Below are 23,739 nucleotides of genomic sequence, written 5' to 3'. Positions count from 1 at the left end.
GTGGGGGGGTCCAGACAGTACTCACAGTCAGCCTCTGTGGTAAGCTTGAGGGGCGCTGAGCTGTCTCCAGGGCCGTTCTCGTTGTAGGCCACCACTCTGAAGGAGTAGGTCTCCTCGGGCCTCAGGTTGCTGACGGTGATGTGTAGACTTTCCGGTTCAGACACGTTGACAGACCTCTCCCTAGAGCGCCATTCGGGAACACAGAGTCAGATCCAGACAACAGCATGTAATCCCTTCCTGTAATCCTCACAGGAAAGAGTCCTAATCCCAGTGGGATTGAATCACCTCCTCCCATCGTCTGCTAAAGCGGGCTTTGCCCCGGGAACTGACTTTCATCAAAGACACCTAATTCATTTAAGTGATTGTCGCTTTCACAACACAATCCAACATTGGAGGCAGTTAGACGTGGGGTTTCCTAGAACAAAGACGGGTCTCGAGGCACAAAGAACAACGGCAGTGCAAGATTTTAAACTCCATGGCTGACGAAGTCGAAATAGCCACATAAACGTGTCGAATGTCGGTGTGGGCAGCCCACCTGTCCACGCCCTCTTGGGAATAGTAGATGCCGTAGGTCTGGATGGTTCCGCGAGTCTCCTCCGGGTAGCTCCAGCTGAGGCGGACAAAACGGCTGGACACTAGGACAGGGACCACGTCACGGGGAGCGGAGGGGAGGGCGCCTGAGCTGGGGACAACTGGTGGGGGAGGAGAGGAGTAAGTCAAAGAAGTAGGGGGCACAGGGCTAGGGGCCTGAGGGGCAGTCGCAGGGGTGGCCTCTGTTAAGTTAGTCATTCAGGGGAGAGGGAGGGAGGGAGGGAGGGAGGGAGGGAGGGAGGGAGGGAGGGAGGGAGGGAGGGAGGGAGGGAGGGAGGGAGGGAGGGAGGGTGGGAGGGGAGGGGAGGGGAGGGGAGGGGAGGGGAGGGGAGGGGAGGGGAGGGGAGGGGTCGAACAAAAACAAGAGGAGCAATGACCAATGGAATGAGAAGATAAGGAAACAAAAAGACCAGGAAGAAAGAAGAAGAGTGATAAAGAAGATCACAGACAAGAACATGACACATTATTTTGTTTTGTCAATCAAAGATTATTGCAGCAGTAGAATTGTCATGTCGTGTGCGGCGGGGGGGGGGGGGGGGCAAGGGAGATATTCACAGAGGGGCAGTGAGATGACGATATGGACGGTATGTGGGTGACTTTAATGCATGGATGGCCTGCAGCGTAGGCCCGGGGCATGTCTTTGAGAGGTGGGATCATGACGTGAAAGCGGCCACAGTCATGTTCTGCATCAAAAGCATTACTGGAATCGGTTAATGGGCCAAATGCAGCAAATGTAAGATCAATGAAATCCTGGTCACAAGAAGACATCTTTGGATGCAGGTTGCGCTAACCGTACAAAGTATGCAGTGCACCAAACACCTTCCAAAGCGGAAACGGCAGCCAATTACGTGCTTTTGCACCTTCGCACGCCTGGGCACACTTGCTGAATGATAGCATGGGGAGGGGTGGATATTGGAGGTGTCCCCGTGCCGTATGTGAATGCCTCTGGGAAGGATGGGGGTCCGGAGGTGACCTGATAGGTTTTTCACACCTGGGATGACGCAACGAGGCAGAAACAGCCCTGTCTGGCAGCAGTCCCTCAGCCCATCACACTGTGACACTGGGGGATAGGTGTCATGTGCAGATACATCGTGTTTAACTCACCAAAGAGTCCCCCACCCACCCCCACCCCCCACCCCCCCGGTGCATTGATACTGCAGGTAACCCAACATCAACACGTTTCATCGAAAATATAAAGAGGCTCCAAAACGTACCTTTAAGGGTTTCGTACGTCTATATTTATATCTATATATAAATCGAGGTTTTAAGCGGGCATAGCCTGTCCCATCTATTTTCTGGGGACGTTTTAACGGTTGACACTGTGGTAAGAGAAATCCAATTTGTCCAAGCTGTCGGAGTCAAAAGGTCATGAGGAGGCTGTCATGGTCTCTGTGTGTTTGGAATTCTTCCCTCGACTGGTCAATCCTGCTCTAAACTGCTCCTCTGACCCCAACACTTCTTACTGTTAGTCGAGGAGCACTGTAACCCCGCAGCATTGACAAGAAGAAGCATCCTCTTTGCCTTGAGATTTCGGTATGAAAGGACTGCAAAGAACACTTAGAACATGCGAGATCTCATCTCTGAACAGGCAAGGACCAAATACAGTAACAAAAGCTTCCTTTCCCAGTTTGTTACCTGCAAGGACTTCAGACACAGAATTCAAACATGTCCGTTGTGAGACAGTTTCTAAGAGGCAGGCACCCAGCTACTTCCCTCTGGTTGTCTTGTGTTGCGTCCTTGTTTTCCAATTCAAACACCATTTGAATTGGGTCAATCTAAACTGTTAGTCAACACAAAAGCAGGCCAAGTACAATTTGGTACAGGCTATTTCATACATTTTGTACATTTGTGACGTCTGTAGTCAGCTTGCCATTGGTGCTGTAGCTGGCATAAGGCTTTCATTGGATATCTAAAAGGTTTGATTCAATCTCCTGTTACCTGCACCAGGCCTATGCTTGAAATAGACTAAATGTTTCAAAGCAAATAGTGGTGTTGTAGTTAAAGGCACCATTAGACCCAAATTACTTTCAGAAGTGAAATACCTCATGCTCTCTCCCCCATGCATCCAATGAACACGCACACGCACACACACACACACATACACACACACACACTCTTCCACCTTGTAAAAACCCTTGGAGCCCGACCACGTCTGGCCATGTGCTTGCATGCAGGTGGCTGGCTTTCCTTGTGACAATATCCATAGACTATTGGTAGACGAAAGTGCCAGTGTAGCGGAATACAATGTCCAGCTTAGCACCTCCCCCCACACACACAAACATACATCCACCAGGACACTAAAAGGTTAGTCAAATAACTTTCACCTTCACACCGCACTCAAACACTCACATGCAATTGGTTTCCTGACGAGAGAGAGAGAGAGAGAGAGAGAGAGAGAGAGAGAGAGAGAGAGAGAGAGAGAAAGAGAGAGAGAGAGAGAGAGAGAAAGCCGTGGTCCAGATGCCTGGGACCCTGTCGGCCCGACAGCCCCTTCGCACACACACGCGCACACACACACGCGCACACTCACACGCGAACACACGCACACACACACATCTGGAGCCTTCCAGAAATGAGAGTAGAGAGAGCTCCATTTCACTGCTATTATTCGTCGTTTTCCCGCCCCTGTGTAATGGGAGCAGGCGGCGCCTCATTAGCCGTGGCTAACCCAAAATGTAGCTAATCAACGGAGGAGGGAGAGAAGCCCCCTTAATGGTTTCACCATGGTGGAATTTGGTCGCCGACAGAGCCGGGAGGGGATCTTGGGTCAGTGATCGGAGTGGAGGCTGTTACCTTCACACTCTCGTGTCTGACAAGGAGATTATAACAGACGAACGCAACCAAACCTTCACAGAAAGTTGACACCCCAAAGATACATAGCTCCCTTGTCCCTCCCTCCCTCTCTCTCTCTCTCTCTCTCTCTCTCTCTCTCTCTACTCACTACCACACAAGTGGAAAACGTACAGACACATGCATGCACTCACTCTCGCACACACACACAAACACACACACAAGGTTATTGGAGAAAGATAACAGTTGAGAAAGTGGTGTTTTAGAGCGGTCTACTTTAGACGTTCTATGCCATCTCCCTTGCAGGCCATAGTACCAGACTATGTTTGTCCTTGTGTGTCAAATACCCAGACTGCCCCTGTCATTCCAGCCAGAGGGGGGTTTTTCCACCCAATTTCAGGGCTCATTTGAAGGTTGGGCTGTAAACTCTGTTCCACATACAGTACCAATCTAGTGATCTATTGTCCTCTATAGTCTTACATCTTAATGAATCCCACGTGTAGGCACTGAGAGGGTACAATTAGGTTATTTCTGTGAAGCACGGCATTCAAGCGCAGGCCCAGGTAAACATTTCCCTGAACTGTGTGAGCAATATTAACATTTTTTGGGGGGGGCAACAAGCATGTGGCAAGCTTATTGCTGCTGACTACGTCTACATCAGGACATCTGTTTCCTGCTTAAACCCCCACAAACATTTGGAAAATTGACAGATGCACATGAAAGAGCTTGGTCATTTTTAGCTTGGAAGGTTTGTAGTACTTCAAAGACCATCACATTAGTTTAGGTAATAATTTCTTTAAGATGCGTGGGGAGATTCTTTCATTGGAAAAAATGCCAGGACCCTTACTTCACTCAAACAAAACAAACATTCCCTTTGGAAAAAAAAATATGAACCTGGTCTTGTATTCAGAATACAAAGTTGTCTCCCAACAATGAAGCAAGTCTTTTTCAGAATCCAGCTCAGATTTTCAAATCCTAGGGAAATAATGACAGGTTGACTAAACGATAGAATTGGAGACATTTGGAGTTACAGTAATGATTGGGCTTTAAATGTTGCAGTTATCTGGATCAGAAAAAGGTTACCAAAAATACACAAACGATGCCAGCATTAAAACTGTACGTACAGGCTTTTACTACAACGAGGACAGACAAAAGTTGAACCCAAAAGTTGCACACTCATATGAGGGATTAAAATCTATTTGAAAAGAGATTGTAGTTTAATCTCTTTGGTAGAAATTCTCAGTTAAGTCCCAACCAATGCAGTTCATACTTTTATTCAGAACAGATGTTTGACATGAATTGTTATGCATCAAAACAAACAAACGGGTCCCTTCTGACCCAATCTGAGCTCTAATGTCTGCTGCTGATAAAATCGGACACATCGGGATATTGCTTGTGTTGACTGAGATCCTGAAAATTGCAAAGTCAATACAAATCTATCATCATTAGGATTCCAAATAATAATACTGTGTTCTGAAGGCAATGGAAGACACCAGACTAAAGACGTAGATGATGTGGTCAAATGAACTGTGTAATTAGAATCCATAGAATAGGTTTGAGAAGACTAAATGAAGGGGGACATTTCAAAACAGAGTTCTTTCACATCACTCAAAAGGTGCGTTTCGACGCCCTGTTCTCAGGCCCCCACGCCTATATTTTCACACCAATTTCCCCCCATTCAAGCATTGACATAATTGTCCCTGTTCAGTGGATGATAGAGGGCCTGATAGTTAGGTGTTCTATCACAGACGGGATCAATTTCTGAAGCTGGGCTAGGGAAACCTGTCAGCTTCACGTAATGCCCCCTCCTCCGCCGTGAATCGATACAGAAGGACATCGCGGAAAAAACAGAGTGAAAATGGACGACGGCGGAGAAATATTTTCCTCTCGTCTCGTCCCGAACCCCCCCCCCCCCCCCCGCCCCCACATGGCCTGAGGCGAGCGCGCAGACAGAGCCGCGCAGAGTTTGTCATCGTCTATTATCAAGCGCGCCACAAATATGCTTTTAATGGAATCGGGAAAAAGCGAACGAGAGAGAAGGTCATTAAGATGGAGCTAAATCAATCTGGCCAAGACAACTGCAGGAATTGGAGCTGAGAGTCGAAGGTCTGTCTTTGTCTATAGGTTTATTTCTGGCCAAACTCTCCGGCCAGCCCTCCAACAATAGCATTGTACATAGGCCAAGAAATCTATAGAATACATGCATTCCACTAATTCAAATTCCCTATTGTAAGTACACTAGCAGATCAGTGCAAACTCTAACAATAGCGGACAGACATGCATACAAACTATATATCACCAATGGTATACTGTCTTCAGAGTGTGAAATCCATGAAATGTGAGTATATAAGCGTGGCTAATATACTGTGCGGCAGTGTTTGTAGTAACTGCGGGGAAAGTTCCACGTCTCGCCTTGACGACGGCTCGAGAGAGCTCCATATTCTTGAGCTCTGTGCTTTAGCCGTGTCCACCGAGATGATGAGAATTTTCACGGCGGGGTTTATCCCTTCGTCGAGTGAGTGGCAGATCCCAGAGCGGTCAGATCAATCATCACAGCAGCACACACACCGCTCACCCTTGACCATGACCAAAGAGACGTCCTCTCGTCCTCCCTTTATCCTCCTTGCCCTCCCTCACACATCTATGCTTTTCTTTTCTTTCTCTCATTCTTTTTTTTTGCCCCCCCGTCTCTCTTTCTTTCTCTCTTTCTCTGTCTCTCTCTCTCTCTCTCTCTCTCTCTCTCTCTCTCTCTCTCTCTCTCTTCTCTCTCTCTCTCTCTCTCTCTCTCTCTCTCTCTCGACCCTCTGGACCCACTCTTGCTATGTTTATATACTTTAAGTCTCGATCTCAGTCCTGGGATATAACTATCATGATTGAAGAGAAAACAAATTGAATAAAATTAGATGAAGGCAGCTCTATACAATCACTGCACTACTCATAAACACCAAAGCATCATTAGGTAAGGTTCCAGTTAGTTTAGCCCCATTATTTTTGGAACATCTCCACCTTAGCACGTATTTCAAATAAAATGTCTGAAATTGGAGACATTATGTTCATTTCTCGCTCTTTTCTCACACCATTACGCCAAATGTGCTAGATAACCTGCCTTGCATGTCAAGAAAAACCCCAAGCTTTGCTGGTGAAAATAGGACTAGATAGGCTGGTGCTTTTGAAGGGGAACCTGACGGTAATCTTCAAATCGACATGCGCCACATCTTCCATTGTCATGCGAGCCCATGTCCCTTCTCTTCCATTCCCCAGCCAGAGGAAAATCCTGTCTCATTTACACAATAACAATAATGTGTTCACCCAAGCGTGAATGTAATCTGATTGGGTGATGGTGCTAACCAAGGAGTCGTGGAGCTGAAACCCCAAAGAACGAATGCTTTAGTGGACCATGTTCTTGCCACCAGTTGCGCCTAATATCTCCTCACAAAAGGGACCTCTGGTACGCCCAAATTTTCCCTCCACTGAGCAGTCTCCCACACATCCGCTCTACCACAGTGATGCCCTGGGTTTAGTGTCGAGAACAAACCAGGGAGGGATTTTCACTGGGTGTCAATGATAGGATTCGGCAACTGTCCATCCAATGCTTGTTTAGGGGACTGTTAGGGTGAGCCAATTAGCTGAGCACTTCATTGGCCCACACGTCAAGGAAGTGAGATGGCTAAAAGTACATGGAGACCAAATCAAGTCTAGTGGTGGTTCCAACATCTAAATTTTCCAGTCATAATCATTTGGACAGCGTACCAACCTGGCCACAATCCTCATTAATCCTAAAAGAAAGAATATTATCATCTATGAGCTGTCAGAAAAAGAGAGGAGTTCTTTTTAATAAGGCAATACTGCAGGACGTTCTCCTACCATCGTTTTTGTAACATACAGCTCGGGGGAAAAAATAATTTTTCCTACTGAGGTTCTCACCAAATCATTAGACTGGATTAAAAAAGACTACATGTGAGAATTTAATATAAATGCGATTAGCATTAGTCTAACTGGTGTTCAAGTGATCACCGTTGGTGGGCACCCATGCCTGGGAGGCAGGCTAATTCTTGGCTTAGCCTTTCACGGCCGTAATCAGACACAATGAAGGCGCTCCACACCGCGACACCAAGCCACACCACGGAGTCGGCCTAGGGGAACGCCAAACTGGAGCAGGGAACCAAGCGTGGCACAACACACCAACTGGGAGGCCACGCCCCTCTTTAAAGACACTCCCACCCCCACTATACTTCCAAACCGACCTTAAAGCCATCCGACAAGACTACTAACTCATGAATAACAGAGCAGAGCGTGGAGAGATCTGTGTTGCCACGGCAACAGACTCAGATCCCCCCCCCCCCCGTTTAGTGAAAGTCAAAACTTGTACCAGGCCGTAAGGAGTAGGGCGTAGGAGAGCGGGGAGCAGGGTAGCGTCAGGGGAACGTTTTGGCTGTGTTCGTCTGGGGGGGTGGGGTGGGGGGAGGGAGTTGGGTCCAAGTAAGGTCAGAACTTCACCATAGAATACAGATCTGTCACGTCTGACCTATGGCAAGAACTCTCTCTCTCTCTCCCAACCTTCTCTTTTTCTTCTGCCATTTCTTCCTGCATCAGCCAAGGAGAAAATAGAGAGACACTGAACCATGACTGCTTATCACCCCTGTTGCCACTGATATATTTACATGTACTGCTGGCAGGCAGTGCATGTGTGTGTGTGTTTGTGTGTGGGGGTTTTACGTGTGTTTTCCGGGTGTGTTTGCGTGTCGTGTATGTGTGGGGGTGCAGGGTGGTGGTGGGGGGTTGGGGGGGCAGTGTGACCTGTGGAAGTGGAGTGGGCCAGAATTAACACTTGTTCATTGAGGCAGCCATGGATGACCGAACAAATTAACGCAGGTGTCAATAATTCATCCGAGTCAGGATTCCCTGCCTGGGAATGCTAAATACCAGTTTCTGGGGGCTACGCTCACTCAGCGGGCTATAATACGGCGGCAGCTGGGAACGAAGCAACCACTGTCCCACTTTCGAAATGCCACTGCCTCGCACATTAACAGAGCAATGACTCAGGCATTCGGGAAGGACGTTAGCGAAGCCTCGTTGACACAACATTCTGACCTAGCCAAGGGGCACCGCGGGGAGGCAGGGTTAGACTGTGAACAAGGCTCTCCGCTCCGAAGCCCAAACCAGACAGACCCCTTGCTGTGCTACAAAGGCAAAAGAGGACGTCAATCGGTAACTGCTCTGTAATGACTGATAGGGGGGAGAGGGGGAGGGGGGAGCGGTCCGGAGCATCCGTCCACCGCCGTGGCCAATCGACTGTTAGCACTGACAACCCGTGGAGGGTTTCCGTGACGGTGACACAACGGTATCAGTCAGAAGGAGGCTCCTATTGTTTCGTCCACCCCCCCCCCCCCCCCCCCAAAACGGCTCGTTTTATGAATAATTCACGGCGCAGCACCGCTTTGCGATGGCATCCGCGAGGCAGTTCCACATCCATCTATATGAAAAGCAGCCCGAGACACCTGCCTGAGAAGCCCCTTGCATTAGCGAGCAGTCTGATCCTGGATACAGGGCTGGTGGGCACACAGGCAAAACGGCAGCCATCAGCGACTCATAATCAAAATAACGCACAGCGGCTACGTCGCCTGAGGAATACTGATGATACTGGTACACCCTGCAGCCCCCAACCCCCCCCCTCACCCCCCCCCCCCAGCCCCCCTCTCCCCAACCCCCCTCCCTAGTTCAATCTCGCTCCCTAGCTCTCTATCTTTATCTGTTCCTTTCGCCTCCTCTATCTTTGCCTGCTATATTATCTGTCTGCCTCTATCCAGTACCTGTCTACTTCTATCCAGTACCTGTCTACCTCTATCCAGTACCCGTCTGCGTCCTGGCCAGTCTGCCTCCAGGTCGTCTGTATGTCTGTCTACCTGTTTGGTTAGCCTGTCTATCAGTCAGTCTGCCCGTCTGTCTGTCTGTCCTGCTAGTCTATCTTCTTGTTTTGTGTGTTTGGGCATGTTCTCTTGGTTTGGGGACACTAAAACTGCTCAACAAATAGCTCAGAGAGGAAAACCACTCATGAGCCAATTCAAATCCTCAGGTAGAATTAGCATCCCAAGGCCCAGGAAGAACACTTCCCCAGAATTTGAGGAACTTTATCAGCTGGGGCAGCTGCTGTATTGTGTTCATTTAGCTTCACACTAAGCTTCCATACATTAAGTCCAACTGTGGTTCTGTTGTTCAGAGACTATCTTTCTCTTTTTCTCTCTCCTCCCCTCTCTCTCTCTCTCTCTCTCTCTCTCTCTCTCTCTCTCTCTCTCTCTCTCTCTCTCTCTCTCTCTCTCTCTCTCTCTCTCCCTTCCCCCTTCTCTCTCCCTTCCCCTTTCTCTCTCCTTCTCTCTCAGAGAGCCTGCAGATCACAAAAGAGGAGAGACAGGCCGGACACTGCCAAACACTCTGGTAATTGATGTAACTTACTGTAAGGAGACAAAGATTTTCGGTGCCCCTCTTTGGCCAAACACAGGGTACGCAGGCTGCAATGCAGGAAGGACGCAGAGGATGCAGCGGCCATCTTTAAGGTCGATGCCAGTTGATTGCAATGGCATATGACCGTAGGATGAACATAAACCCCACGTACACAAAGCAGAGTACATTTGATTGAACCCCACTGTGCAGTATAGCCGATAAAACGTCATGGGTGCTCTTTCATCTTTTTTTTTTCAATGATCAGGTTATCACAATGAACAGATTTCATCTCGTGAGAGATTCATGGTTTTAATTTTCCATACTCGCAGTTTTACGGTGGAGCGAGGGTTAGGTACGAAAGCCGGGCCTTCCCAGCTCCCATCTCTGTGTTGTTTACTAAGTCTATCTCCCAATGGATTTGACAGCTTTATGAACAAGACTCTGAGAAGCCAGTGCAACAAAGGAAGTGAGTAAAACCCTTTGGGCTTCCAACATTTGAATTTATTGACCCACCAAGCTTAAATGCTATGGGCCAGAGACTGCTTTGTGTTAAAAATCCAAACCATTTTAAAAGGAATCTACCAGATAGCCAGCCTCAGGTACTTGACGGTTGTTATTGGCATTGCACCACCTCCCTGGAGCTCTTCCCAAGGAGTGTAGTATGTCTTTATCAAGCACCCTAACTTAACACGTCTTTTGTCTTTCGGTGGAAGTGCCGTGATGATGAAGTGGTCCGTTTTCATCCGAGTTCTCTGTCTAGGCATTGAGCATTCTCGGGTCCCTTGTGAGAAGCCTCGTCCGATTGTCTGGGATTTGTCGAGTCTGTTTCCACTTGGAGTTCGACATGGGATCCTCAGTCCATTCAGACGAGCTCTTTGTTCTGTGACGTATGTCAAATTCGGCTTCACCTGGGACCGGGTTAGCTCCGAAAGATTGACCCAGATAGACCCATACTGCAAGACACAAGCTCTCCAAATGTCAACAATCTTCGTTTTTTTTTTTTTCTTCTTTTCTTTTCTTCATATCTTTTGAGCTATTCACTCAATACAGACAGACGGAGAGGAGAAAAAAGTACATCTTGATAAACGGCAACAAAAGTCTTCCTGTTAAATATGGATAGGTGGAGGTTTGGAAGTATGCACCAAGGTCATTTTCTGTGGATAAAGCAAGAGGGAGATTATAAAACCACTCTAATATTGTAAATCAAAGCCCATGTTTTATGTTTATCCAAAATGTTTCATGTACCCCAGCTTCATGTATTGTCATAACTATAAAAGCTAATGATTTGGTTTCCTCAGGCAGCATGTAAATGTATATACTTGAGGAATCCCAAAAGATGAGTAAGTCGCTGCACAGAGTGATCTCAGAAAAACACACCGTCAGAATACAAAATATATTCAGCCGTCCCTATATCTTCTGTCTCAAGAACCCTCTCTCAATGCACTCGACCAGTCACAACCACATAGTGGATAGGTGATGGAAAACGTAATGGCTCCTTCAGCCCTGTAATGGTGAAACATCTTCTGTCCTCCAAGATAAATGGCATTCTATACATTTCCAAATGAGACCTTTGCGTACAAAAGGGTAGGAGTGAATACTATATCCCCCCCCACCTACCATTTCCATGATGACACCTCCAGAGTAGGTCATGTCTCCACTGAGTAGACCAAGTAGCTCGACAACCGTTGTTAACCCAGTACACTCCCCATGACCCGGGACGGCAGAAATCATCTGGAAGTTTCCGTGTCTTAATAATTCATACCGTATTACAGTTGAGTTGCCAGGGCATGTGTTCAGCCACAACCAGACAAGGCGAGAAGGCTTCAGGAAAAAAAAACAGAGAGAGAGAGTAACAAGAGCGAGGGAGAGGAACGGCTGAGGAGACTTACAATTTGATCCTGTCACTCACAGATAAGCTATTTGCATCCCAAACAAAATTCCATGAATTTTCCCCAGGAGAGAGCCTACAATGTTCTTATCGTTTCTAATCTGACGCTTGTGGAAATACAACAAAAGACAGGGTGGAAGAGGGGAGAAGGGGGAGTATTAAAAAGGCTGTTGTTACTGAAAAGAAAGGATAAGCTGCCTTAATACAGAATATCAGTCGGGGAGAAGATTCATTAAATGGATGAGGGGCGGGAAAAATAGAACGAGTATCTAACTGATCTAATTTAAAAAAAGACTTAAAGAGAGCTTAGTGTGTGGCCAGAACACGCTAAAAGGGGCGGTGTGGTCGGAGCGGCCGTGATGCTGCCAGATGAGGTGAGGCGGACAGGGCGGGGCGGAGAGGCCGATGGACATGTCGACTTGTTAGGCGTCGGGGTGGTTCCCAGACTGCAGATGTAGTGGGGCTCTGATTTGCGTCTCTCTCTCTCTCTCTCTCTCTCTCTCTCTCTCTCTCTCTCTCTCTCCCTCCCTACCTACCTACCTACCTACCTACCTACCTCCCTCCCTCTCTCTCTCTCTCTCTCTCTCTCTCTCTCTCTCTCTCTCTCTCTCTCTCTCTCTCTCTCTCTCTCTCTCTCCGGGCACTCCCTTCCTCCTCTCTCTCTTTCCCGTTCTCCCTCTCTCTCTTCCTGCATCTTGCTCTCCCCGTCTCTCTCTTCCTCTCTGCAAGGGCAGACACAGAGCCAAATGGCTGCAGATAAGGGCTGCCGATGAGCCTCCTTTCAAGAAAAGTGGCTGCGAGATACCCTAGCTGCTCCGGGTCCTGGGAGCCACTCCCACAGCATCGACAGCCACGAGAAGAATCCCAGAATGCCTAGCGAGCCGATAAGTGCTCGGGGTGCCGTTCCACCAGGACGTGCTTCCAATACTGCTCAAGACCTGCCGAATGGAGGAGACTTGACACTTTTAACGGCTCTCTTTCGCACCGCGCGAGAAATTGCAATCAGGCCAGAACTGCCCCACTAACGCTCTCCACATTGGCCGCGGCTGATTGAATTAGTGGCGAGTTTGTAGGACCTTCTGCAGTATCCAAAGGCACTATTAACAGTCTGATGATAACTGGCCCCTGGCCAGAGCAGTGCCGACAGCAGACTGGAGGCATGGTAGACGGGAGAACCGGGAGATCTAACATCTGCTTCAGCCTCTGTCAGAGGGGCATAATAGACTTTGACAGGGCGGACGTCGAAGGTACAGGTATTGCATCTGTCAGTCTTCCCCAGACCTAGCCCAGCGGAGGTGCCAGAAGCAACCGTTTGCTTATAAACGAGGGATTTGGACCAGGAGGTTTCGAGCGGAGTAGGGGAGTACATGAGTTAATTATGGGGATGGAGCAAAGCCGATAGGTCTTGGGGAACCCCTTACTGCCTCTGCCAGCAGAGGGGGCTGTTGTGCAGGTGATTGCGTCACCCACCACCCCCGCTACCGCAAACCACCAAAGAGGCTGGATATACGGCCCTTCTGAACACTGATGAATAGCTCGGGCAGATTAGGGAATTTATGCGCTTTCCTGAGGCAGTGTGTATAAATCAAATAGGGGGCGGGGAGATGGCAGGGGGTGTGTGTGTGTGTGGGGAGGGGGTGGGTGCCGTGATTGGATCTTGCACCCACAACAAGTCGAAAGTGCTCAGCGGCTACAGATGCTGCCCGCAGGCCCCGGTGCGTTTGTCACTGCCGCCGCCGTGTGCTGTCGTCACGCTTCCCTTTGGTCGCCGTCAGCACATCTGGTCCGGGCGGACGGCCGTCAGGCCCCGCCCTGTGAGGCGGGGCTAGACACCCTCCGGTCTGTCAGACCCGACAAGCCGAGAGGCTCTCATGGGCACCGCGACCGGGGCCAGACTTTTGATTGTCGTTTGGCTCTCCCCTCGGTTACGGTTACTAAGAAGACGACGAGCCAGGTGGATGGCCTCGCTAAAATGAGCCAATCGAGGCCCCTCATTGCCTCCAGCCGCACCCCCCCCCCCACCCCCTTCCCTCCCTCCCTCCATTCTCTCTCACCTCTTCATCTCTCGCTCTCTCTGAGCTCGGTATGCCGAGAGCGTGTTTTATAGTCTCCACAGCACCCATACTCTCTGCAGTGCCAGCACTTCCAAGACCAGGAGTGGATCTTGGTCCCAGGAGCCGGATTGGGAAGAGCTATGACTGCTGCTGTAATCAGGTGCTGATGCCCTGCATCCTATCCCCCCCTCCTCCCTCCCACTCCCTCATCTATAGATCTCTCCCCCCCTGCTCTCCTCCTCTCCTCACTCCCCCCATTGCTCGCTCTCTCTATCACGCTCACTTCCCTCCCTCGTTCCAGCCCTCCCCGTCTGGGCGCCTGCGTTCGATCTGCTCAACTGTGACAGGCAGACGTGAGGCTGTTTAGAATGGGACTGGCGAGGCAGAGAGAGAGAGAGAGAGAGAGAGAGAGAGAGAGAGAGAGAGAGAGAGTGTGAGAGAGAGAGAGAGAGAGAGAGAGAGAGAGAGAGAGAGAGAGACAGAGAGAAAGAGACAGAGAGAGAGAGAGAGAGAGAGAGAGAGAGAGAGAGAGAGAGAGAGAGAGAGCAAGAGTGAGATAAGTTAAAGAAGTGAGAGACAGAGAGTGAATCATCCTAATTCAGCTCAATGCTCAGTGCAACTCCAGCCACTCACCAGCCAGCCAGCCAGTCAGCCAGCCAACCAACCTTCTTTACAGTAATGAATGAATCCCTGGGCACCAGAGAAGCAGCTATTACAGAGTGAGTGCAGGTGTCACTGACTCGTTCCGGAAAGATTACGGGGCGTTTACAGTCTGGGATTCAGTCTGAGGAAAAGGTGGGGGTGATAAGCACTTCTGTACACCGGCATACTAAAAGTGGAAATAAGGGTGTGCTGTAAAAAAACAAAAACAAATGATTTGCCTTCTACTCCTACATTAAAAAAGGAAAAGATCAAAAATCTCGAACATAAATTGATGGAAGATAAGAGTAGCTGTCTACGCCGTGATAAGTGGGTGTCCCTGTACTCTGAAGGTAGGAAAAAATGTTTTTTGGGGGGCTTTCGAATCTGCCAGCCGTGTATAAATCAAAAGACACAGCCTCTACTGTGAAGTCTCCTCAACAAAGAGAGAGGTGCGTTAGCTGACAGAGACGGGTCGTATGGGCCAGCCGTGCTTTGGGGTTCAAAACGTCCGTCCACGAGAGATATATGTGTGGCGTGGGCTGAGCAGATTGCCTGTTGGCCAGTGGGCAGACCTTTCACATGACATCTAATCTATTGTGTTGTGATTGGCTAGGTGAGGAGACCTGCCCATGAACAGATGCTGTCTATTGACAGGGTAGGATATATTGATCTCCATGAGTAATGATTCCCTTTTGGACCGAGCCAGTGAATACAAATTGCTTTTTGAAGTTTCCTTGACGTGGCTTCGGCTATCAACGGCATGGAAAACAAATGCGCATCGTACGTCACACGATCCCGTTTACATTCGCGCTCTCAGACGCAGCGGCTAATGAGCTTGTTGTGCATTGAAGTACTCATTGAAAAACATGATCCGCCGGAGAGCCGTGAGGCTGATGGCTAAGACTTGGGCGTGATACCGACCATGGCCTCTTGACTCGACTTCCCTGGATGAGGCCATCTCAAGCGTCTCATCCATAGACGGCTAATGGACCATGAAAAGGCACACACATCTTACGAAACACAATGCGTTACTCTGATCTTTTTCCTCACGTGTGCCCCTCACTGGAACGAGCACATGTGAGGGACTTTCCCTCTCTCTTTCCAGAAGACCAAGTAACGTCCCAGAAGGTAATTAACACCGTGTGTAGATCGAATCAACACGCTCAGGAATGAGAGAGCGGCCCATGCTGGCTTTTGTGTGTCCATCAAGGCTTGGCATTGCTCTCTATAAAGGCAGCGATCCTTAACTCTATTAGCTTTTGTTAGGCGGTGACAGGAGCAAGGGGCTTGACGTGAGAACATAGGATGGGGAGGTGGGGGCGGGTGTGGGGTGGGAGGGATCCAGGGGACCTAGGATCGGGATGCCTGGCATCGTCAGGGGTAACACAGTCAGTCACCCCCCACACCCCCCCTCCCCCCTGTGATCCCACACGGGACAGTGTGATTGGCAGACAGGAGCCTGCTGAGGGGGGGGTGGGTGGGGGGATAGCGCGGTGGGTGGGGCTTGCGGTTCGGGTTAGCAAGGGTAGCCGGACGCCACCGTATGACCCTCTTGCCGCGCTGATTGTTTTTGGTTGTTGGGTTCGACACTCAGCGCGGCGCCATCTGGGCTGTTCTCACCCTGGGCTCCAGGGAGGCGCTGCACAATGTCTGAGCAGTGATTAAAAAAAAGGAGGGAGGGGGGAAGAAAAAAAAAAAACTCTAAAAAGCTCCAACTCCAGGATGATCCATCCATTCCCAGAGCGAGATTAAGACAGTAGCAGTGGAGTCCCACAGCTTCCCTAATTGGTTCCCACTTCCCTCAACGTTTTTTTTTTTTTTTGTGACAGGCTTAATGAAAAAATTCCTAATGAAATGGACGTAAGTCTGACTGATGTTTCAGTCATTCAAAGGACTTCAACTTCCACAAAGGAAAGAGGGAAGAGAGGCTAAATAAAATAAAGTTTCCAGGCCGCGGGGGAACCACTGTGACAGAAATAAGGCCGGCTAAGTAACTAGGCTCGTATGTACTGTAGCTTCAGTACACTCTACAAAAGAGAACCAACTGAAGGCAAGCGAGATCTGAAGAACCAACAGACCTTTTCCAAAAGCAAAAATACAATTTTCAAAAAGAAATATTTCCCCTCCCCTTCATCCCAGCAGCATTCCTTTCAATCTCAAACCCCTAATGGCGTGAAGTCATGATTTTTTTGCCAGCAGGCAGATTTCGTTGAATGTCTACCCCTTATTTAGATTTGTGATGCATGGACACTCGTTTAACGACGTCGCACATTGAACCAAACCCTCACATCACTTACTGTCTTTGTATTCCAACATGCATCCCACAGGACAATTCTGTACCGCGTTCCCGCTACAGTATGCCCACAACATAAAAGACAAGATGTGCTAAACAAACCCCCGGAGTTGACTCATACAGTGTCACTCTAAGGACATTTTATCTGCGGCTGTAATTGAATCGCCACCACTGTATCAGATCCTACGGTTAGTGTCGTTCCGGATTGAGTTACCTCCACGCCTGCAGTCACAGCCCCCCTGCATGCGGACACTTGATCCAATCGGGATCCCCCCCCTCCATATGCTGATAAATGAATAAAGCGACAAGGACATGAATCAAATCACACAGGCAACCAGCCCCTCTGTGGTCCCCCTGCACCACCTGGGTAAGCCCCGCTCAGTACTCACACACACACACACACACGTCCACACGCGCACAAACACACACATGGAGCACCGCAGGCCAGGGAGTCTGATTGAATCAAACCCAACAGGAGGTTGGGGGGGGGGGGAGAACAGGCCATGTGTGTGATGCGGAGAGACAAGTAGGTCTGTTCTCTGACGTCTTCTATCTCCCAGCCTCTCCAGCTGTGATGAGGGGATGTACTGTACAGTGGTGCGCGGCTCCACCCAGGCCCAGCGGTGGGGGTGCCCCACCCGCCTAGTGGAAGGGGACGCGCCGTCTCTGAAAAGCTCCCTCTGATCTGCTTCCCAGCCACAGTGGATACGTTTCTTACATCATGTAACTGAATGGGACAGACTCAAAGCTAAATATGGTTAAAAGGCTTCAACAGTTAAAAAGGGCCACCTTTTTTCCTCATCCTATCCTCCTATAGATATATATTATTTTGACGATTTCTAAATCCTAAACTATGGCGCAAAGTAACATTTTCATTTCGGGCCCGCACTGTTAGCGACACAAACAGCTGTTGCGGGAGCCAAATTGAACTGCGGCGACTCACCAAATGCAAGTCTTTATCTGTTAGACACAAACAACGCGCAAGCAGTCGGCAAGTGAATCCGTGTGTGCGAGGTGGCTCCTGGTTCCCCCTGAGAGTTGGCTTGCCGTGAGGAAGCATTAAGCAGCTGGTCGCATCTGGCTTCTCAAAGCTCTGTCATTGCGTGGGATATCCAACGTTGCCCAGGGCAACACAGTATTTGTCCTGCACGTATACTGTACCCTTTATCCTGCAGACAATTCTGCTGATAGCCCAGACTCCCTCCCTTGTCTGTCTAACAATGAGCGGACCAGGGCGGTGGATGAAGAAGGGTAATTGTGTTCGCGTTTAGCATGCCGATAACCAGAGATGTGATGTCGGCGGACATGATGTTAAGAGGATGTGTGATGTCAGAGGAAATGATGTCACAGGCGCGTGTGGTTTCACGCTGTGTGTCCCTACCTGGCTCCCGTAGGATGAGCTGGGCCATGGCCTGGGCGTTGCCTGCCTCGTTTTGGGCCACACACTGATAGAAGCCCTCATCTGATTTCACCAGACCAAGGATATGCAGGTTACTGCCCTCCTGCAAGCACAAAGGAGACATGCTTCTTTCAGTCATCGTCGCACAGATGAAAGATCTTAACCAGAAGTCAGCTGGCTAAGCGGTTAGGGAATCGGGCTAGTCATCTGAAGGTTGCCAGTTCGATTCCTGGCCGTGCCAAATGACGTTGTGTCGTTGGGAAAGGCACTTCACCTTACTTGCCTCGGGGGAATGTCCCTGTACTTACTGTAAGTCGCTCCGGATAAGAGCCTTTGCTAACTGACTGAATGTAATGTAAATGTATCCAGAAGCCTCATTATATTCAGTTGGGTTAGTGGCTTCATCCCCTCGCAGTCAAAATGTCCCTGTTCTTGTCTGCCAACCCCCTCAAGGAGAACCTCACAGGAACAGACGTAAACAGCGCTCGACAACCCACGAGCCACGGTCGACGACGCCCCACCGTAAACTTGCACCTGCCGGCCGGAGCAACTGTCAGAGCGGCGCGGGAGGCGTGTTGGCGGGGAAACACTTACAGCGATCTGGAAGTAGTCGCTGGGGATGACCTCCTCCCCGTTCTTCATCCAGCGGACGGCCGGCGGAGGGTTCCCCGTCACCGTGCACTCCAGCTCGATGTCGGTGCTCTCGTAGGCATACGTGTTGGTGGGGTAGTTCAGGAACTGGGGTGGCACTGTGGGGAAAAAAAACAAACAGGAAGACAGACCGTTTTTAGCCGACGCGTCGTGACTCTTCCGTTAAATATCTGAAGCTGTCAGTCTGTGGTACTAGACTTACTGACCGGGTGAATGTTTGGGACGTTTTATTGTGTTAAGCCTCTCAGAATCTGCACTTACTTTACTCCACATATCGTAAACCCTGCGTTTGGGCTCCTGCTAAATAGCACAAACAGTGAAAAAGTCCCTTAAGGCTGCGTGACGTGGGGATGGGGATGGAACATTCTGGAGCACGCTATATAAACACGACGTTTGAGAAGCTCTTAAGAACCCACGTCATGTAAATTGCAGGCACAGGTCTTTGTTTATGCTGGCTTCGTCTTAGCTGTTTAGCTTGTTAGGATGTCACTCATTCTTTTGCCACATCAAATTGCAGACAGATTGCGAAATCCTCCTTTTCACAACTTCTCTTTTCCGTAAAATATTTCAGAAACTTTATAACCACTACCGTTTGATTTGGAGGGAATAAGACTCAAAAGCACTTCCACAGAGAATTAAGTATTGATTTTTCTGCAGGGGAATAATTAATCTGTTTCCTATTCTTCTGGGCTCACTTTGTGTGTGGATTGTTGCTTTACAAGTCAATAATGTAGCTTGTTCTTGGGCTGCACTGTTTGGTATGAGGTAAATTAGATAGTAACCACAGAAAAGGGTGAATAGAACCGACAGATATAAGCCAGCAAAGCCTGATGACATCAGAGTGTTTATTTGGAGTCAGACAAAAGAGTGAGCGCGTGAAAGAGAGTGAAAGAGAGAGAGATTGAGAGAGAGAGAGAGTGAAAGAGATAGAGATTGAGAGAGAGAAAGAGAGAGAGAGAGAGAGAGAGAGAGAGAGAGAGAAAGATGAGGAAGGTAAAGGGTAGAAGACCCCCCTCCCCCCCCCCCCCCCCCCCCCCCGAGGGATATAAAAAGGTCAGGAGGGGGGAGTAAGAGTAGTGTGAGAGGGACTTCCAGAGCGTTCACGTGTGGGACAGAGTGACAGTCAGTCACATCTCTCTGTCTAACCTCTGCTAGCTTCTCCAGGGGAAGGTGACAGACACCCCCAACCCCTCTGTTTTACTCCTGAACCACGGTCACTACTCTGGAAAAGCCGTCCTCAGGCAGAAAACAAAACAGGAGGCATGCTATTATCGGTTTCTGTTTCTGTTATTATTTGCTTTTCACCGCAATGTATCACAAAGGATTGAAGGGGGCACAATATAACACCGAGAACGAGCCCAGTACTCTTGAGAAAGGGAACTGTCTTTGAACTGCTGGTAAAATAAGTCTGTCAGGAAATAAACTGATGCTAAAGTATAAGACCCCCTAGAGTGAACTCAAACCAAAACAAAATATTGTGACAGATGATAAAACGAATCCACTGTAGGCACATCACAGCAAAAAATATGACTCCAATTCAGATTTGATAACCATCTACGCTAATCTTTTGTAAAATACATGACAAGGGATAGAAACAGTCCCTGAGGTCAAACTATTCGGACCACCAGTCGGCAAGTGGGCTTGATCAATAGTTTGTAATGTTTCCCCAGCCAGGCCATGGCCTTGGACAAGCTAAGAGGCAGACGAATACGAGCCCTCAGGCTACAAAACCGACGCACCATTCCTCCACACAAGTCAGACGTCGTTATCAATAAACAAAGATAGCCATCCACTCCATCCGTCCACAAGTATTAGGGGTTTGAAAGGTGAATCCTAGGGATTTTCTATGAACTGTGAACGGCCGGCAAAATGTCCAGGGGCCCCCCAAGGTGCAACCCAAGATCCCCTGCTTCACCAACCTGTTTGGCCAGGGCAGGCCATGTTGCATCAGACGACGCATCAATATGCCATTAGCCATGCTGGTGTTACTTTATCAGAGGAGTATTGCACTCATTAAGCACTAATGATTTCCTTTAAAACGTAGTTGCAACATTTGCACTGGGGGCTATCTTCTAAACAGCGATTACTGGTACCAACAAAGTCATTAACCAACTATGCTGTAACATCTTGACTGAATGTTTACTGGAAAAAGACAATCTTTCCATTCCAAATATTATCGTAAAAGACAAGCCACACAGTGGCCCATTTCAAAAAATATTTGGAACGTCTTGTCTGCGAACAAACAAACACGCACTGCGCACATACACACTACAAATATTATTTATATATAATAATATAATAATATTTTTCTATTACAAATACTTAAAAAATGACGCCCAAGCCTTTTCTAACATGACAAAACAAACATTGTATACGTGGCGGTTTAATGTGTGCTGGCCATATAATGACTTTCCTCCTCCATTGAAATGTAAATCTCCACATCACTCATTTGAATAAACATCTGGCATGTGGGTTTCCAAGCATGGTGCCTCTGTAATGACTTCTCCCAGTGAGGGGGGCGGGGGGGGGGGGGGGGTCCTAGGGGACGCTGACAGGCTGCCGCACTGCTGGTGACATTTCAGATGGCCGCCTCCGTCCCTCCCGTTTGGGGACCAGTGTTTGTTTGGAGATGGGCTCCCGCTAAGTGGGGTGGCTGCCCCATACAGGGTGGTGTCAGTTAGGTAAACACAGTGCACAGCTCCATGTTAATGCACGGGGACATGCTCTATGGAAATGAGAAGTTGTTAAGAAAAATGACGGTGGCTTGGTTTTTTTCGATTTGCCTTCCACCCGCCGGGCATCCATTATTAATGAAATGTGGAGAGAGGCGTGTATTAAGTGACACCTTATCAGTTATTCCGAGGGAATTAGGATTGCAATTCAAAGAAGGGAGTTTGTCCGGTTCATTTGAAAGACATTGAAATGCTCTTGCAGTGTATGTTTATGAGCAATGCCCTTTTGTTTGGCACTGCTTTTCATGAATTATGCAGATGTTTTTTGGAAAATACTGTATGTGCCACATTCCAAATGCTCCTGGTTTGTTTGCGTGTTTTGACTTCATTCCTGCCACTACGTTATAGAAAATGTATCATGCATATTTCATGACTCGGGGGTACAAATGTCATCATCGGATGTCAAATGCCTGTCCTTTCTTATTCGACATGGGGCATGGTGATCGAGGAAGTGATCTTGCCAATCATATATGCCAATCCAATTTCCACCACTCTCATTCCTTCATCTGGTCATGGCGGTTCACAGCTTTAATCTCCCTTGCCAGTCTCCTCCTGTACGATCAACCTAGTCCACCCTTCATGGTCTTCTGTTTGCCCGTCCCCTGCTAAATGATTTCCTAACTGCCCCAGGATGTCTGTGTGGATAGGACGGCCAAATGGGGTCTATAAAGTAGCAGAGATGCAGAAATTGATTGGACAAGGCTGTAATCCGGTTTGACACATCTAACTGAGCATGAAAGCTCAGTGAACCCACCATTACCCCTGCTGTCCTCCCAGAATGTGACCTCTATGTTCAGCTGGTGACCTGACCCAAGGAAGCCCCAGCAGGTCACCAGAGCCTTGTATGGGTTTGGCGTATGGATACTGCGGTGGAGATGTATTTTAGAATCAATCGTTAAACTGAACTGAATGTCTTTCATATGGATATATACGTCATGCGCAAAACCTGAAAGTAGTTCCAATAACCATCACCTGCATCAGACACAAGCTGGATGTCTGATCTCAGGCGACTGAAAACCGGTGCCCTTTTGACAAATTGTATTCACCCATGACTTATGACGTGACACATGTAAAGGGTCATTATGATGTGGTACATATTCATAATTTAAGGAGTCTTTTCTGTAGTTGACACCAGACACCAAACGGCAGTATGTGTCATCCCAAGAGATACACGCATCTGCTATGTATCTTGAACTGCGGTGTTGCCATGGGTCACTGTCTTGGTTAATAACTTGGATAACAGCTAAGAATAGTACTGTTAAAGATAGCTAATTGCCATTGCAACAAGCAAAATTGACATGATGTGAAGTGGCCAGTTACAATGGCTGATAAACCTTGAGTGAGTCTTTATCAGTATTTACCCTTAGATATACAGTACACCCGAATGCCAAAATCGATTTTTTTGTTTGGAAATGGTTTCACAAGGAATCATCTTCTGTTTTTTTGTGTAGGGTCAAAAACCTCTCCTTTGTTGCTCTGCAGAAATCAGCAAAGATGTTGTGTTTTGTCTGATTAAGTTCAAATCCTGGATTACTCAGCTTTAGTGGAACAAAGGATTTGTTAGTTGGTTGTATTTGTGAGCAGGGTCATCTCTGGGGCATGGTTACATGAGCTTGCATGTCAAAGCAAAAAAATGAAAGTGACCAGGTGACAGTGGAAGACTGGAAAGGGATTGTGTCACACAACACGTCACTTGTTTTACAGAACTGCTGTGTGTGTCACGGTTAGGATAAACCTCTCAAAAGAATAATGTTCATGCATACAGTGATGGCGAACTAATTGACTGATTGCCTGGCTGACTAACCAAATTTGCAAATGATTGTTATGAACTGTTCATATTGATGTTGACGTTCTAGGAAGCTCAAATACTATGAAAGTCTATTTTATGCTAGGTTTGGTTCCAATTGCATTGGATGAGGAACAGCTTAACCAGCCTTCCCAGCAGGAGTGCTGGCTGCCTCTTAAATGTTTGCTAGCATGCTGAAAATAATTCGCAAGGCTTGTAATTAATCATCATTGACCCCCTGCCGCTTACCCGTGGATAGTGAGAGCTAAGTTGCCTCTGACGATCGGTGTTTTCTGCCTAACGAGAAGAATTTCACTACAAACAACAGTCCTCTCCGTTTATGGGTATAAATGGGTATGTGTCGCACAGAGTTGGAACCAATACTCGATACCCACTGACTGTAGCATGTAGGGCAAATCCATACAGTGGCTGAGAGGGACTTTACACAATTATTATACAGACCAACATTGTGGCC

At 48.3% G+C, this 23,739-nt stretch overlaps 1 protein-coding gene across 1 annotated transcript in view; it reads right to left on the bottom strand.

Annotated features, from left to right (window-relative positions):
• Positions 1 to 23,739, bottom strand: part of dcc (DCC netrin 1 receptor) — a 93,910-nt gene that overhangs the window by 47,771 nt on the left and 22,400 nt on the right. Inside the window, exons 6-9 of the mRNA XM_084694270.1 lie at positions 18,690 to 18,844; positions 18,078 to 18,198; positions 536 to 773; positions 26 to 180 (exon numbers count right to left, since the gene is read on the bottom strand). Coding sequence (XP_084550396.1) covers positions 26 to 180; positions 536 to 773; positions 18,078 to 18,198; positions 18,690 to 18,844 — 669 coding nt within the window. The remainder of the gene's footprint in view (positions 1 to 25; positions 181 to 535; positions 774 to 18,077; positions 18,199 to 18,689; positions 18,845 to 23,739) is intronic.

Source organism: Hypomesus nipponensis, chromosome 27 (assembly GCF_054491055.1).
Source record: "Hypomesus nipponensis isolate SF chromosome 27, ASM5449105v1, whole genome shotgun sequence".
In the NCBI taxonomy this organism is placed as follows: domain Eukaryota; kingdom Metazoa; phylum Chordata; class Actinopteri; order Osmeriformes; family Osmeridae; genus Hypomesus; species Hypomesus nipponensis.
Note: the sequence above shows the minus strand (reverse complement) of the source record. Positions and strands in the feature narration are given on the sequence as shown.